Genomic DNA, 17164 nt, shown 5'->3' with positions numbered 1-17164 from the left:
TAGTACCATATATTGCTCTTTGTCTTCTGTCCCTTACTTATCTTTCCTTTCTGTATAGCTAGTATTTTATTAGTATGATATGTTGCTCTCTGTCTCCTATCCTTTATCGTCTACCCATTCTGTATAGTGTGCATGTTATTAGTACCATATATTGCTCCTTGTGTCCTGTTCCATACTCAGCTCTCCTTTCTGTATAGCTTCTGTTTTAAGAGTACTATATGTTACTTCCTGACTCATGTCCCTTACCATCTACCCATTCTGTATAACTTGTATTCTATTTGTACCATATGTTATTCCCTGTCTCCTGTCCCATACTCATCTCCCCTTTCTATATAGCTTCTATTTTATGAGTACCATATGTTACGCCCTGTCTCCTGCAGCATTTGGTTCTCTTGTTTATATAGTATCAGTACATTTATTTCTGAGCTCTTCATGCAATTGGGACATATCTGGCTCCTGATGATGTGCTACTTGTTAATGTATCACATTCTTTTCAACACGGTGCCCCAATTTTCACCTTCAGCTTTACCCTTCTCTCTCCTTCTTGACCCCACCTCTCTGAACATTTTATCCTGTTTTTCTCTGTTCACCCCAAGTTCATTGTAAGGGGTCTTCTTTTACTGTGTGTCATCAGTACTACTTTTACCATGTGTTCTTTTATTACTTGTTAGTATGAAGTCCCAAATGTATATTTCCCATTTCTTCTGCATGCTTCCTCATTTACTGCTGTGAGGTAAAGCTCTACCTGATCACCACATCCTAAATTACTTTTCAGATTCCAGTAAACTTTCTTCCCTAACTACCTGTAGTAGCACAGGTTAGTAGTGATGGTAGTCACAGCTTGATGATGCATGCTTTGTCTAATGCAGACTGCTCACTGCACTTTTAGTAGCACAGGTTAGTATGATGGTAGTCACAGCTTGATGATGCATGCTTTGTCTAATGCAGACTGCTCACTGCACTTTTAGTAGCACAGGTTAGTATGATGGTAGTCACAGCTTGATGATGCATGCTTTGTCTAATGCAGACTGCTCACCGCACTTTTAGTAGCACAGGTTAGTAGTGATGGTAGTCACAGCTTGATGATGCTTGCTTTGTGTCATGCAGACTGCTCACTGCATTTTTAGTAGCACAGGTTAGTAGTGATGGTAGTCACAGCTTGATGATGCTTGCTTTGCCTCATGCAGACTGCTCACTGCACTTTTAGTAGCACAGGTTAGTAGTGATGGTAGTTACAGCTTGATGACGCATGCTTTGTCTAATGCAGACTACTCACTGCACTTGTAGTAGCACAGGTTAGTAGTGATGGTAGTCACAGCTTGATGATGCATGCTTTGTCTAATGCAGACTACTCACTGCACTTTTAGTAACACAGTTTAGGAGTGATGGTAGTCACAGCTTGATGATGCATGCTTTGTCTCATGCAGACTGCTCACTGCACTTTTAGTAGCACAGGTTAGTAGTGATGGTAGTCACAGCTTGATGACGCATGCTTTGTCTAATGCAGACTGCTCACTGCACTTTTAATAGCACAGGTTAGTAGTGATGGTAGTCACAGCTTGGTGATGCATGCTTTGTCGCATGCAGACTGCTCACTGCACTTTTAGTAGCACAGGTTAGTAGTAATGGTAGTCACAGCTTGATGATGCATGCTTTGTCTAATGCAGACTGCTCACTGCACTTTTCTTCACATTTGCTTTGCCAGGGGAAAAGTCCTTTCAACCACAATGTAGCATGCTTGCTCTTCCGAGGATATGCACAGTCATCCTCTCTGCCTGACCTGTCAAACAACCAAGCTGCTAATCAAACTCATGTTACCTATATGTCACAGTCATTTGCCAAATAAGTAAGACATACAGTTTCTCTGTTTACATATCTTTTAACCGCTGATATTTTTTTTTCAGAGGTAAAAACTCTTTTCTTCTACTTACAACTACAACATATGTTCACTTCCAGTATTTAATCACTAGTAAGTCATGCTGTCTAATGCATAAAAATGTGCAGTATATTGTTTGTTGCAAATTGTTGACCATTGGGTGGTGCACTGGTGCAGGAGTTAACGTTGTCACCTCACAACAAGTGGTTCTCTGGTTCGATTCTCTGGTAGGGTGCCTTCTGTGCAGCGTCTGCATGTCCTCCCTGCGTTCGCGTGGGTTTCCTCCAGGTACTCTGATTTCCTCCCACATTCCAAAGACATGTGTCTGGAGCATTTCTCCGCTGGCCTCTGCTGAAAATAGGCTCTGCCCTAGTCAGAATATCCCATTCAACAAATGTTAAATAAATAAAATCAGATTCTTCTATTGCAATTTCATACTTTCCTTATAAAAATGTTTACACCTTGTTACCTGAAGAATCATAATTTAGTGTTGTCAGTTTCTGTGCCCCCCAAAAATCAAACTGTAAAATTTGTTTACACTGGATATAAAAAGTGTACACACCTCTGTTAAAATGTCAGGTTTTTGTGATATAAAAAAATAAATCATTTCAAAACTTTTCCCACTTTTAATGTGACCTATAACCTGTACAATTCAAATGAAAAGCAAACATATAAAAAATAAAAAAGCGTACAATAAGCTGGTTGCATAAATGTGCACACCCTTAAACTAATACTTTGTTGAAGCACCTTTTGATTTAATTACAACATTCAATCTTCTTGGGTACACACCTGCAATCAATTAAATAGACTCTGATTAACCACAAATAAAGTTCAGCTGTCCTAGTAGGATTTTCCTGACATTTACTCAGAGTTGCCTGCTACAGCAAAAGCCATGGTTCACAGAGAGCTTACAAAGCATCAAAGGGATCTCATTGTTGAAAGATATCAGTCAGGAGAAGGGCACAAAAAAATGTCCACAGCATTGGATACACCATGGAACACAGTGAAGACAGTCATCAAAAAGTGGAGAAAATATGGGATAACAGTGACATTGCAAAGAACTGGACGTCCCTGCAAAACTGATGAAAAGACAAGACAAAAACTGGTCAGGGAGGCTACCAAGAGACCTACAGCAACACTGAAGGAGCTGCAGGAATTTCTGGTAAGTAGTGGTTGTGTACTACATGTGACAACCATCTCCTGTATTCTCCATATGTCTGGACTGTGGGGTAGTGTTGCAAGACCTTTTCTTACACAGAAAAACATCCAGGTGTGGCTAAAATTTGCAAAACAATGCATCAGGTCTCCCAAATGCATGTGGGAAAATGTGTTGTGGTCTGATGAGACCAACGTTGAACTTTTTGGCCACAATTCCAAAAGGTACATTTGGCGCAAAAACAACACTTCACATCATCAAAAGAACACCACCCCCACAGTGAAGCATGGTGGTGGCAGTATCATGCTTTGGGGTTGCTTTTCTTTAGCTGAAACTGGGGATTTGGCAAATATTAGGCAAGGTGGAGAGAATTATGAACACTTCCAAATACCAGTGACTTTTGGCCCAAAACCTTCAGGCGTCTGCTAGAAAGCTGAAGATGAAGAGGAATTTCACCTTTCAACATGACAATGACACCAAGCATACATCAAAATAAACAAAGGAATGGCTTCACCAAAAGAAAATTAAAGTTTTGGAATGGCCCAGTCAGAGCCCATACCTAAATTCAATAGAAAATATGTGGGGTGACCTGAAGAGGGCTGTACACAAGAGATGCCCTCACATTCTGACAGATTTGGAGCGCTTTTGCAAGGAAGAGTGGCCAAATATTGCCAAGTCAAGATATGCCATGCTGATAGGCTCCTACCCAAGAAGACTGAATGCTGTAATTAAATCAAAAGGTGCTTTAACAAAGTATTAGTTTAAGGGTGTGCACACTTATGCAACCAGCTTATTGTATTTTTTTTTATTTTTTATATTTTTTCCCCTAACAGATTTGTTTGTTTTTCAATTGAATTGTACAGGTTATAGGTCCCATTAAAGGTGGGAAAAGGTTTGAAATAATTTATTGTGGTCTCATTTTTTATATCACTAAAACCTGGCATTTTAACAGGGGTGTGTACACTTTTTATATCCACTGTATAACATGTGTAAGTCTGTATCTGATCATAACAAACTTGTTATGTGTTCAGGACCTGGATGTCAAGAAATTCAGCTTGAAACCCAGTCCTAATTCTCTGCAGTACATGTAGGCTTTGGCTGTCCTGATATACTTAATTGTGGCAGGAACAGTAATATAGGTGTACAAAGTATTTTGCCACCTTGGAAACTGAAACATACTTATCCCTGCCACACAGACAGTGGGCAATAGCGAAGTGTCCCAGTGGTGAGCAAATGCTTGTAAAAGCTGTTAAACAGTTTACTCGGCCACACTTTTTTCTGTGATGGCTGCTGTTTATGCACTTTCATGAGACTAGAGTTTAAAAGCCTTGAAAGTTGCTTAACAATGTTTTATTAAAAACCATTAGTGTTCTTCCTGTAATCACTGTTGCACTGTTCCTGAGAAATGGATTGGCCGCTGACATCTGGCTGGGGTACCAAAGCTTTACCTTCCCTGAGTTGTATGCCCAATGTATGACCTAAGCTCATATGCATTGAGGTATAAAGACAGATGTACGAACATGGATCCTCAGACTCGCCTCCAGCTCAAATACAGTTTGCGCATCCATTGGACTGTTCGATGTTTGGTCGTTGGTAACTTTGCTTCATTTGTTTCATCCAGTTAAGTGCCCCATTGGGAAACCTTCCTTTTTACATTAAGTTTTATCATTTAAAAGGTTTAGATGTCAGCTAGGAGGGCCAATTGCAAGTTCAGTAGGCAGAGAACATACAAGGATCTGCATACAAATTGTCTTTTTTGCATAGGCCCAGAACATGATTGCAAATCCTGCTGTTTTTGTCAACTGTTCATTCCAAAACTGTTAGGTCTAAGCTCTCTTCTCTTAATACCTTCCTCAAGAAACAGGGTCCTAAATGTATGGTCCAGTCCAAGAAGGCTGACTCTACATCCTTGGACATCTCTCTTCTGCTGAAGAAAAAGCTTAAGTGGCCTTGAATGGATCAGCAGTCCAACTATTCTGAATCTGATGTACCCCCTGAAGTTATATAACCTGCAGTACGTCAGACTTCTGCTCAGTTGCTTGCTTCTCAGACCCTGTTGGAGGCCGGTATGGCTCCTGAGGCCTTACACACTGCCAAATGCCAGAGATGCCACACCTAATTATTTCAGAAGGACCGAGCATGAGCAGTGTCCCTTAAATTAATTAGGGAAGACATCCCAGGCTCTCTAATAGAGGTCAGACAGGGTTCCCAACCTCTGTGCCCCATCCAGCCAGATGTCACACCTAGAAAGGAAAAACAGAAGACTAAGCATGTGGCTTCTCCCTCATCATCTAGGGAGACAGAGTGGACGAACGTTTCTCAAGGGTTGTTTGAAGACATTATGTCCTTAAAACCTCCCTCCTTTGTGTCTTCCTTACCACAGGCTACTCCTTTAAAACCCACCCTGGTTTCCTGTTTGGATGAGGAGCAGGATGAGGACTTGGGAATAATCCAGAGAATCCTCTGGATTATTCCTGTCAGATGCATACTCCAGGACAAGTCTCCTGTGCCAAAGGGGACTGCCTCTAACCTGATTCACCTATTGAGGAAGCTTCCTTTGGTGAGATTATACAGGACATGATGAAACACTTTGACTGGCAATCTACTCAGACCTCTGATGTCCAGAAAATGTCTTACTCCCTTTTGGTGATGGGTGCCTCTTCCCCCTTCTCCAATCCCTCCTGTCCTTGAGGTTTTCCTGAACACTTTTCAGTCCACCTCTTCTGCACCTGACTGTCATCCTCTAGCTCACAAAAGAACAGACGGGTTTTACAAGGTCCCTGATGATGTAAAATATCTATATAAAAACCCAGTGGCAGACCCTTCGGCAGCTTTTCTCTGTTTAGATAAGCCCCCTACAGACAAAGATTGTGGGGCTATGGAAAAATGGAGAAAGAATGTTTACATCTCTGAGCTATTATTTACCAGACTCAAATGACTAAGTATTTCATCTCTGTTGTGGCCTCATTGAACAAATTTATCTTGGATCCTCCCACAGCAGGCTCTAAGCAGCACATAAACAGCTTACTTTTGCAGGCCACTCAGATTGCAAGGCACAGCTTTAAGTGCAGTTATGATGCTGTAGATGCTTCTTCTAGGGCAGCTACCACTGGCTCTGTTATCAGTAGGTAGGCATGGCTTCACAATCAACCTGTGCTGAGGATTTTAAATCTAAAATTATAGATTCACGTTTGGACAGCGACTTACTGTTTGGCTCTCAGGTGACCAGTCTGTTGAAAACTCTCCTTGACCAAGGTAAAACTATGAAAGACTTTAGGAAGATCCTACTTTTCTTTGGTTCCTAGGTACCATAGGAACTACCCAGCCAAATCTCCTTCCTTCATTAGATGGGCCCTGGGGCTGTTCAGAAACAAAGAACCCCCCCCTAGGAAGAGATACTCTGGAAAAACCACAAAGGAAAACTACAGCTGGGAGGCATCCCTTTGGAGGCAAAAGTCTGTGACTAACTCCTGTTGGCAATAACCTCTGTCAGGAGAATTTCTGAGCTACAGGCTCTCATGGTCATTCCCCCACCTCTTATCTTTCACAAAGACAAGGTGACTCTCAGGACTAACCCATCCTTCATGCCAAAAGTAGTAAACGAGCTGTCTCTCATTCAGGTTCATTTCCCCACCTTCTTTTCCAATCCCCAAAACAGGGGGAAAAGGATTGTACATTCTCTAGACATTTGCAAGCAAATCAGATTTTACCTGGACAAAACTAAATCCTTCAGAAAGACTGAGCAGCTTTTAGTATCTTTTATGCTTTCGAAGTTGGATCAACCGGACTCCAAACTATTGCATCCTGGATTTCTAAGGCTATATCTTTCTGCTACTCACAATATGGTAAGACCTTGCAGTCTTGCCCTGTAGCATGTTACACAAGGGCAATTGCTTCCTCAGAGGCTTTCCACAAAGAAGTCAACCCCAAGTCTATTTTAAAGGTGGCTACTTGGTCCTCTGTACACAGCTTCACTAAACATTACAAAACTGATGCCTTCTCCAGGTCCAGGGCAGCCTTTGCTAGGAGATTCTATCACCGCTGTTAAAGAAATTTGAGCAAAACCTTGAGCTATATTGATACAGTCTTGTGTATGTCTTTGAAATACTTGCATACACTTTGCTTTAAGAAGGCTTGTGGCTAACTCACCCACATGCATATCCATGCCTCTGGCACAGGATTTGCAAGCTACAGAATATACAATGCCAAGAACTGAGGACTTCAGTAAATATGAAATGCAAAATGTTCTATTTGCTTATGTGCAGTTTTCATGCTAACTGCACAAAGCAGCTTCTTTTAAGTTGACTGCACATTTTAATAAGGGGCCATTGCAGTTTTGTTTCTTAAAGCATATGAAAGAAATGCCCGATGAAGGAATCCTGCTGCTGTAGGGAATTTACATGCATCAGTGTAATGCCATATGTACGCTATGGCAGTTTGCTTCCAGCATAATATAATTTTTTTTGTGGACTTGCTTCATAAACAAACTATGACATGTTCCTGTAGTACTAGTGTGCAAGCATCAAACTGTTTATTCTTTTACATCTTTATTGTACTCTTATGGGACATGATTTGCCTTTGGCTTAGACTGTTGCTGAAAAAGGTATATAATTTTGCTTGACCAACAAATAAATAATACCGTATTTTAATGTGCACTTATATTTTTGTTATAATCAGTGCTTCTTTTGAATTAGTCATTTGAAACATAACGTGGATTCTAACAGCATGCTTCATCTTTTCTAGGGTGTAAGGTTATACTGCAGAATCCACAGCTTGTTTACACCAGTCATCAGGTAGGTGCTCCTTTGAAGTACTTTGGAACTGAAACTAGTAGTGGATTCTTTTACAAACAATGTTACTTTGTTACAGTCTCTGGTTGTTATTCTAGAGCTGCCAGCTACCCATCCTCTCTTCATAAGTTAAATATGTCTTTGGGCCTTTTTACATAACTTTTCACTGCTGATGCTGCTGCCAGAAGCTTTGCAGCCACCTATGGCTCACTGTATCTTTCTATACTTGGGTGTTGCACATCTTTCACGTATTCTCTTATACAACTAAGCGTTTTGTTCAGTTTCTCCTTGTCTATAATTTAAGATTTATGTTTATAACAGCTGCTATTGTGATTTATTGTGCTTTTTCTTTCACTTTTGTTCCAACAGCATCATTTATTGTTTCATAATAGTTCTCAGATGTTATTTTGCCTTTTTTTTCAAATGTTTAACAGTCCTCCAGCTAGGGTTAACTATGTAGATCTGGCCTAACCTGGTAGCAATGTTTCTATGTTCCTTGTACACAGTTGTATGTTCCAGTCATATTTGCTGTTGATTTATTATCAGCTTCTCATTAATTTTCAATACTTTTAAGAAGTTCATCAGTAGTACATTCAGAAAGATCTGTTGAACTGCTTGACATAGTTTTCATGCAGTGCTTGATTATTATATTTAAATCTTCTGCAAGGAATTTCTTCGAGCAGGTAGTGCAAGTAGGAATATCCATTTGCAACCAAATGACATGTTGTACCAAGGTGCTGTCTGCATGAACTGGTTGTACATTAGGTGGCTAGAAAAAAGTGAATTATTGCAAGTATAATGTGAGTATTTTTTTATCAAAATTAATCAACGTATTTGCAGCACTTTTATAATAAACTATCAAAAGTAAATAAACTGTAAGGCATGTTTTATATTCTTCCTTTTCTGATGCAATTGCATTTCATCTCTGTGCTTCTGTATGCTCAATAATCTACTCACATTTTTTTCATTTAATCTGTTATTCTTTTTAATTTTAATAACTAAACAATCTTTCGTATAGCACCTTGTTATAGTAATTTGTTGCTTCTGTCCCACTGAGGGATAAAGCCCTGACTGTGAACCAAATGACATGTAATCATGTAGCCACTTAGCTGGTGAACGTGCCAGTGGGAAGGATGGGAGTGAGTGTTTAGTGCCAGATTGCACAACCTGGGGAGATAAAGCTATTTTTGCCCTCTGCAGTGTTGGAACGTAATGAAAAGAGCAGTGCATGCTATGCAGAGTAAGGACTGGGGAAATGCGTTGGCTGTACCTAGCTGCACTATGCAGGAACCTTCTAAATGTTTGTGTGAGAAGATGCACACTCACAGAAAAAGGGATTTAAGAGCCTCCTATCCTTAATTGTGCAAGTCAGCTATGAGGGAGGTGTTAGAGTATAAAACATCCTTGTAGCCATATGGATGAAGGCCACACAGTTCCCAAAAGTTGCCCTGGTGGTGATAAAGCATAGAATAGATGGCCGCTTGATAGGATAGATGGTCATTAAACACGAGGGTCAAAACCAGAAAAAGAAAAAAAAATGTTTTGACTATTTTACACTTTCACTTTCATGATAACTGAATCACATTCTGTTTGCTTTTTATTATGCCCATCTTCTTTGCCGAATTCCATAGATCTCTTTGTCATCTGGTACATTTTTATACAGATCACTTTCCATTCCTTACTTTTTCTTCCCCAAAGTTTTGTCAATCTTCACTTAGTTTGCAGCACCATTCTCTTACCTGTTTATGTTTCATAAAATAATTTCCTGCATTTCTTTATCTGTAGCCATAGTATGCAGGAATGATTCCTTTCTAATGACTCATTAGCTGTCTTTAGACATTTTTAGGCAATGAATTCCCCTCGCGTTACTAGTCATGTCTCTCTGCAGCGACTGCAGGGAGTATCTATTTAGAGTTTTCACTAAGCCCTACGGTGAATCTCCTGCTCGTGTGAAAAAACCTAGAAGATGTCAAATTGCTCTTTCAATTTATTTATTTGCTTATTTGTTTAATTGATTGTGCATGGCAGAGTATCCGACTCCAGCTATCTGTGATGAAGTCAGAGACAAAAACAAAATTGTGACAGGATAGCTCTCAGAGTTTAAGGAAGTCAACAGTTATTCAGAATTCAGCATGCAGCTCAAAAGTACTTCTTCATCCATACCAAACGCTCCTCCTTCAACACAGGACGTAACACCTAACCTGTCTCCTTTCTGAATCTCTTCCCATCTCCCGGGATTCCCTGAGGATTGGCCCACTTCTGAAATTAATGTCTATATTGTACATTATACTCTGCTTGCTTGTGCATTGCATTGTGCTAATTAATGTATATATTGTACATTATACTCTGCTTGCTTGTGCATTGCACTGTGCTAATTAATGTCTATATTGTACATTATACTCTGCTTGCTTGTGCATTGCACTGTGCTAATTAATGTCTATATTGTACATTATACTCTGCTTGCTTGTGCATTGCACTGTGCTAATTAATGTATATGTTGTACATTATACTCTGCTTGCTTGTGCATTGCACTGTGCTAATTAATGTATATGTTGTACATTATACTCTGCTTGCTTGTGCACTGCACCATGCTAATTAATGTATATGTTGTACATTATACTCTGCTTGCTTGTGCACTGCACCGTGCTAATTAATGTATATGTTGTACATTATACCCTACTTGCTTGTGCATTGCACCGTGCTAATTAATGTATATGTTGTACATTATACTCTGCTTGCTTGTGCACTGCACTGTGCTAATTAATGTATATGTTGTACATTATACTCTGCTTGCATGTGCATTGCACTGTGCTAATTAATGTATATGTTGTACATTATACTCTGCTTGCATGTGCATTGCACTGTGCTAATTAATGTATATGTTGTACATTATACTCTGCTTGCTTGTGCACTGCACCGTGCTAATTAATGTATATGTTGTACATTATACCCTGCTTGCTTGTGCATTGCACCGTGCTAATTAATGTATATGTTGTACATTATACTCTGCTTGCTTGTGCACTGCACTGTGCTAATTAATGTATATGTTGTACATTATACTCTGCTTGCTTGTGCACTGCACTGTGCTAATTAATGTATATGTTGTACATTATACTCTGCTTGCTTGTGCATAGCACTGTGCCAATTAATGTATATGTTGTACATTATACTCTGCTTGCATGTGCATTGCACCATGCTAATTAATGTATATGTTGTACATTATACTCTGCTTGCATGTGCATTGCACTGTGCTAATTAATGTATATGTTGTACATTATACTCTGCTTGCTTGTGCACTGCACCGTGCTAATTAATGTATATGTTGTACATTATACTCTGCTTGCTTGTGCACTGCACTGTGCTAATTAATGTATATGTTGTACATTATACTCTGCTTGCTTGTGCACTGCACTGTGCTAATTAATGTATATGTTGTACATTATACTCTGCTTGCTTGTGCACTGCACTGTGCTAATTAATGTATATGTTGTACATTATACTCTGCTTGCTTGTGCATTGCACTGTGCTAATTAATGTATATGTTGTACATTATACTCTGCTTGCTTGTGCACTGCACTGTGCTAATTAATGTATATGTTGTACATTATACTCTGCTTGCTTGTGCACTGCACAGTGCTAATTAATGTATATATTGTACATTATACTCTGCTTGCTTGTGCACTGCACTGTGCTTACCCACTGGAATGTATATTCACAGTTTGTTTTAGGTAATATGTCTGAAATTGCTTACATTTCTGTATTTTTTGTTTGTGAAATGTTTTGTATTTCACCTGGGATGAGCCTGAAATTGGTCAATATTAATGAGTAAACCTCTGAGATAACCAAAAAAACAAGCAAATAAATAAATAAAAATAAAGAAACACAGTGTACTTACTTCATATGGATACCTTATGTAGACCTGCAAATAAGCTTTTAACTGTTCTGTATTATTAGTATGTCTAGAAAGAAAGTATGCATAAAAGGGAAATACTTTTATAAGAATGTGACCGTGAAGGTTAATATCTATCCTGTAGAATCTGTGTGTACTTTTTGCTGAAGATTCGGATGACTTTCACTCTCAATTAGGGTCTATCAGTCCTTTTAAATCAGGTAACAGGGGTTAGTAAATCATACAGCCTCATGTAGTATCCTAGACTCAGGACTGGAGATAGTAGATGTTGTGTCCGTATCTAAGAAAATTAACCCATTTCAAGCAACTTGGGACTACTTTAGAACCCTGACAACAAAGTTCCATTTCCTTTTACAAGCACTTCATTTCTTGAATTAGCCAAATGTTCACAGTGTAAAGTCAAAGTGTAAAAAAACAATTACAAGCTGTCAAGATGAAAAAGCTTGACCTTTCTTGGTTTTACATGTCATTTGGTGATTTTTCAAATAAATACGAGTGGTTCCTGATACATATTGTGTAAGCTACATTTCTGCTTGAACTGGGTTAACTTTGTTAGATAAGGACACGCCGGCAAAGTATTTCTACTGTCTCCAGTCTTGGGGCTAGGATACTATGTGAAGCTATATGATTTACTGGTCCTGTTTTCCTTTCCTTTCCATACTGTTTTGCTGGTTGGGGTGAAGAAGAGCATAGGCATAACACAGTAGATCATAGAATGAACAAAATCAATGATTTATTCTATGGGTTCCTACCCTGAGATGATCAAAGAGAATAGGCAACAGGCTGAGACAACAGAATTTATTAGATCACCCCCCCCCCGAAAGGGACAAAGAAATTTTGGGAGGAACCAACAGTGGAAGAGGAACAGCTGCAGCAGCAAATATTAAACCATTTACCAAAAGATGGAATTTTGTCCACATTTGATGGGAAAATGCTTACCTACTAGGGATTTAATATTTTATGCAATGAATGACAAAACATACTTTACTTTATTTAAGAAGGTTTTAAATTTCTTTCTACATATGATACTGACATAGCTGACTCCTTCATCGAGTTAAAATTATACACCAGAAAACTCAATTTACAAATGATGCTTGAAACCAAAATCTTGGGGAAGACACTACACAGGAGAACAGGGGGTTTGTTGATACTTTTTAACATGTCTTTTGGCATATGTATTTATTTATATATTTTTATTTTTTATTAAGATGGGGAGCAAATTGCTGGTCTTGGATGAATTTTGTTGGTAAGACTGGTAACACTGTTAAACATTTTAGGATGTTTAAACTTTATAATTGCTGACTTTGTTCTCTTAGGTTTGCTCTGTTTAATATTTAGTATGTATGTAGATTTTATCTGTTAATTAGACGTATAGTTTTTAATTGTTTTGAGTATTTGCTCTGCTTTTGTTCAAAGTGTATTTTACTTTTTTGTTTATTTTTGCATGTGATTAGGTGGTTAGGTATTAGGCATTGTTAAAATTCACTTTTTATTCAATCAATGTAATTGTGTTTTTTAGACTGGGACTTTAAACTGTGAGCATTTGGCTAATTGAGGAAATTAAGTGCTTATAAAAGGAAATCAAACTTTGTTGTCAGGATTCTGAAGAAGTCCCAAGTTGTTGGGACGAAAGTGCTTGACCTTTCTTGGTTTTACATGTCGTATGGTGTTTTTTCAAGTAAATAAGAGTGGTTCCTGGTACGTGCTGTGTGAGATACATTTCTGTTTGAACTTGGTTAACTTTGTTAGATAAGAACACACCAACAAAGTATTTCTACTGTCTCCTGTCCTGGGGCTAGAATACTACATGAGGCTGATTGATTTACTGGTCCTGTTTTGCTTCACGTTTTCCACACTCTTACCCAGAGAACATCAAACGGTGTGGAAAACGTGAAGCCAAAAAGCACCAAAAAGCCTTACACTACTTCCTACTGCTGGTCTTGTGATTTTCTTTGGGTAAGAGTGTGGAAAACGTGAAGCAAAACAGGACCAGCAGTAGGAAGTAGTGTAAGGCTTTTTGGTGCCAGAAGTTTTCCAGTTACAGACAATCATCATCAAATAGAGATAATTCCACTGAATGACTGCCTGTTCCCTTGGACAAGAGGACTCGTAATATTCCTCTCTTCAGAGCCCCTGTGCAGAGGGTAGGTGTGGTTAAGAGAACATAAATGTATGGTATTTGTAAATTCTTTAGGTTTGTGGTTGGTGTGTATGCTGAGAAGGGGTTACAATATGGAGTTTTCATCCAAGCTTCACCTTTTTCCAAAGGCATCTCAGCATTTCCTTTGTGAGTCAAAGCCTCCTGTGGGAAACATGCAGACATATTTTAATAGCAAGGGTTCTTCCTCACTTCAGAAGATTGTGATCATAATTCTTTCTTGGGTCAGAGAAAGGTGTTTTGTTTTAGACAAAGGATGAATCTTTATAGTTTGCATATTAAAATGTGAAAGTCTAGAATGAAAACTCTTTATTGTTTGTTTTTTCTATTTTACTGTGTGTGTGTGTGTGTGTGTGTGTGTGTGTGTGTGTGTGTGTGTGTGTGTGTGTGTGCGTGTGTGTGCGTGCGTGTGCGTGCGTGTGTGTGTGTGCATGTGTGTGTTTTTGTGTGTGTGTGTGTGTGTGTGTGTGTGTGTGTGTGTGTGTGTGTGTGTGTGTGTGTGTGTGTGTGTGTGTGTGTGTGTGTGTGTGTGTGTGTGTGTGTGTATGTATGTGTGTGTGAATGGCTGTATTTCATAAAGAGTTTGTCTGGTAGCATGCTACAATGCTCAAGCCCTAATACGGTGGTGTTTCATATCTTGAGTTGAAGAGCAACATTTACACTTTGCAGATCCCTTTTCGCATGTGAACTATATCAATGATTTATCAATCTCACTGACAATACAGGTTGTGATGTCAGACTGCTTACCATTTACACTTGTCATTAACTGACCACTTTTCTGATACCCATCATTTGTAATTATACCTAACAGTGTGTTGGCTATTTCCATTCAATGGCTTTTTTTCCTTGGAATCCTACCCTCAGAAAAATCCTATTTTTCACAGGTGAGAGTTTAGTGAAACAGATAATCTGAAGTAATTAACTTCATTTGATCAGCAACCTGTGGGTATCGGATCCGATTCGGATCTGAGCCGGCAGCTTTTCCTAGCAAAAGATCTGAGCTCCAAGCTCCTCCCCTACCCATAATGCCCTGCTACCTCCCTCTAGTCCTCAGATCTCGTTTGCCACGGCTTCTTGAAGCATCTGAGACCAAGCTCCTAGCGTTGGTTTTGTGAGTTGAAGTAGAATATTTAAACTTTTTTCCCTTAAAAATCTCTGTAAACTTAGTGTGTGTGGTACCCTTTTCTCCCTTAATCTATTTGGGTAGTTTTCTCGTTAGCTTAGTGTAGATTTTAATTTCCCTCCCCCCTTCTGTCTGTGTGTGAAGGTGCATGCGTGTGGGCCTGTTCTTTTCAAAATGTTTGAAGGCCCAAAAGCAATTTTTTTCTAAATGCTCCGAGTGTGGCCATAAGCTGTCCCCAGTGGATGGCCACACTCGGTGCGTTATTTGCCTGGGCGTGGACCACCTTTCGTCAGGCTGCACTATCTGTGCAGCCTTCAACCCCAGGGCTTTGAGGGATAGATGGACTAAGCTAGTCCTTGTGGGCCTTTTGCCCCCTGATTCAGCTTCATCCTCTTCCCCTCTGTGGCACCAGCCGTGGCTGCTCCACCGATCGTTCCCGCTCCCCTGGCCGGGATTCAAACTCCCTCTTTGCCTCAGGAGGAAAGGGACACCAGGAAAAAGGACAGGAAAGACAAGGAAAATGACAGGCATCGTAGCCACAAGAGGCGGGACGATTCAGCTCCCTCGGCCCCGACATCTAAGCAGCTCACCTCCCCCCCTTAAGGTCTCCGGGTCTTCCCCTTCCAGGCTTTGTTCTCCTCGTTTCTCCCCGGAGCCGGAGGAGGAGACCCGGTCACCTTCGAGGTCATCCAGGTGGCCTTCCCGGCCAGCCTCAGCAGCCTCATCCAGGTCAACAAGAAGTTTATCCGACGAGGACATGGACCGGATGATGCGTCGATTTCTTCAGGCCCAGCTGCAGATGGGAGTGCTCTTGCCTCCCCTCCAGGGGGGGGGGGCTCGACCCCATTTTTCGCCCCCATTGCTCCTTCTCCGAGTTAACCCGTTATCGGGGTTCGGAGCTGTCGGATCTAAGTAGCTTCGGAGCCGGGGTGGTGTCGGCACCGACAGTGTTTCCTACTTCGGCGCTGACTGCACCTTCGAGTTTGTCGGGTCCATTTTCGGATCTGAGCTCTCGGGGCCGTGAGATGAGCGTTGGATCTGGAGGGGTCAGTGTGCCTTCGGCTCCGTTGAGGTCGGAGTGCACTGTCCTTTCGGATTCGATCGGGTCATCTCCAGTGCCGATCCACACGCCAGATCCGAGGGGGCTGCTTTCGGATCCTAGGGAAAGCAGCTCACCCTCGGCATTCGACCTCGTGGAGAGGGTCCTTTCGAGGGATTCGAGGCCCCAGGCTCTTGCTATGGATCCACCCGCTATTCCCTCTCAGACGGGCCTGTCTTCCATCATCTGGCCCCAGGGACAGCCTGCACCTACGTCCCAGATGGTTCCCATAGAGGAACAGGACATTGTTGGTGAGCCCTCCTTGGACAGCCCCCCCCGAGGAGGTCTCTCACAAATGAAAGTGCAAGAGGAGGCACTTGGACTCACCCGAGTCCCTCACAAAAGACATGGACTTGGAGGAAGGGGAAGGTTCCCCCAGGTCACCCCCCCCCCGAGGACGACTCATTTGGAGACATTATGGAAATGATGGTCAGCCCAAAAGCCTTTCTCGGATGAGTCTGTCTTTCTGGAGGTGTTCGACGCAGGCCCATCTACCTCTTGGGTGTCCCCTCCCGCCAATCCCTTGGTGGACCTCATAACTACCAGGGCATGGAAGGAGCCGGACACTGTGGAGCCAATACCCAAGAGACCGGACAGGATTCTCAGCCCCCACCCACAGACAGGACAGTTTGGAGCAAAGCTGCCCCAATAGATGCCTTGGTGGTAGCAGCTGCCACCAAGAAGGAATTGGCACAGGAGAGTTCCTCGGTACATCCTCCAGACAAGTAGTCTCGGACGATGGACCGCCTCGGAAAGCGGATGTTTGCTTCAGTGACCTTCTCTGTCAGGTCGCTGAACTATATGGCACACGTGATTCAACTCCAGCAGGACCTAATCAAAGAGTACGCTAGGTCACCCCCAGAGTCCATGTCAGCCGAGGACAAATGGACCTTCTCGGCGTGAATGGCCACTCTTAAGTCTATCACAAACACCTCTATGCGGCTTCTCTCCCATGCCACGGAGGGAGCGGCTAGAGCCAGTGGAGCAGGCATTGTCTTACGACGACAGGCCTGGCTCTGTCTCTGCGACTTTGTGGAACCCTTCAAGGTGTC

The 17164-nt window shown here is 41.2% G+C and overlaps 1 protein-coding gene across 1 annotated transcript in view; it reads left to right on the top strand.

Moving 5' to 3' along the window:
- The window catches only part of PREX2 (phosphatidylinositol-3,4,5-trisphosphate dependent Rac exchange factor 2), a 1787099-nt gene that overhangs the window by 586533 nt on the left and 1183402 nt on the right, over positions 1-17164 (top strand). Inside the window, exon 14 of the mRNA XM_044066265.1 lies at positions 7776-7825. Coding sequence (XP_043922200.1) covers positions 7776-7825 — 50 coding nt within the window. The remainder of the gene's footprint in view (positions 1-7775; positions 7826-17164) is intronic.

The sequence above is a fragment of the Protopterus annectens genome, chromosome 3.part1, assembly GCF_019279795.1.
Source record: "Protopterus annectens isolate FY-2018-M chromosome 3.part1, PAN1.0, whole genome shotgun sequence".
Lineage (NCBI taxonomy): Eukaryota > Metazoa > Chordata > Ceratodontiformes > Protopteridae > Protopterus > Protopterus annectens.
The sequence above is the reverse complement of the archived record's forward strand: the minus strand, read 5'-3'. Positions and strand labels throughout refer to the sequence as shown.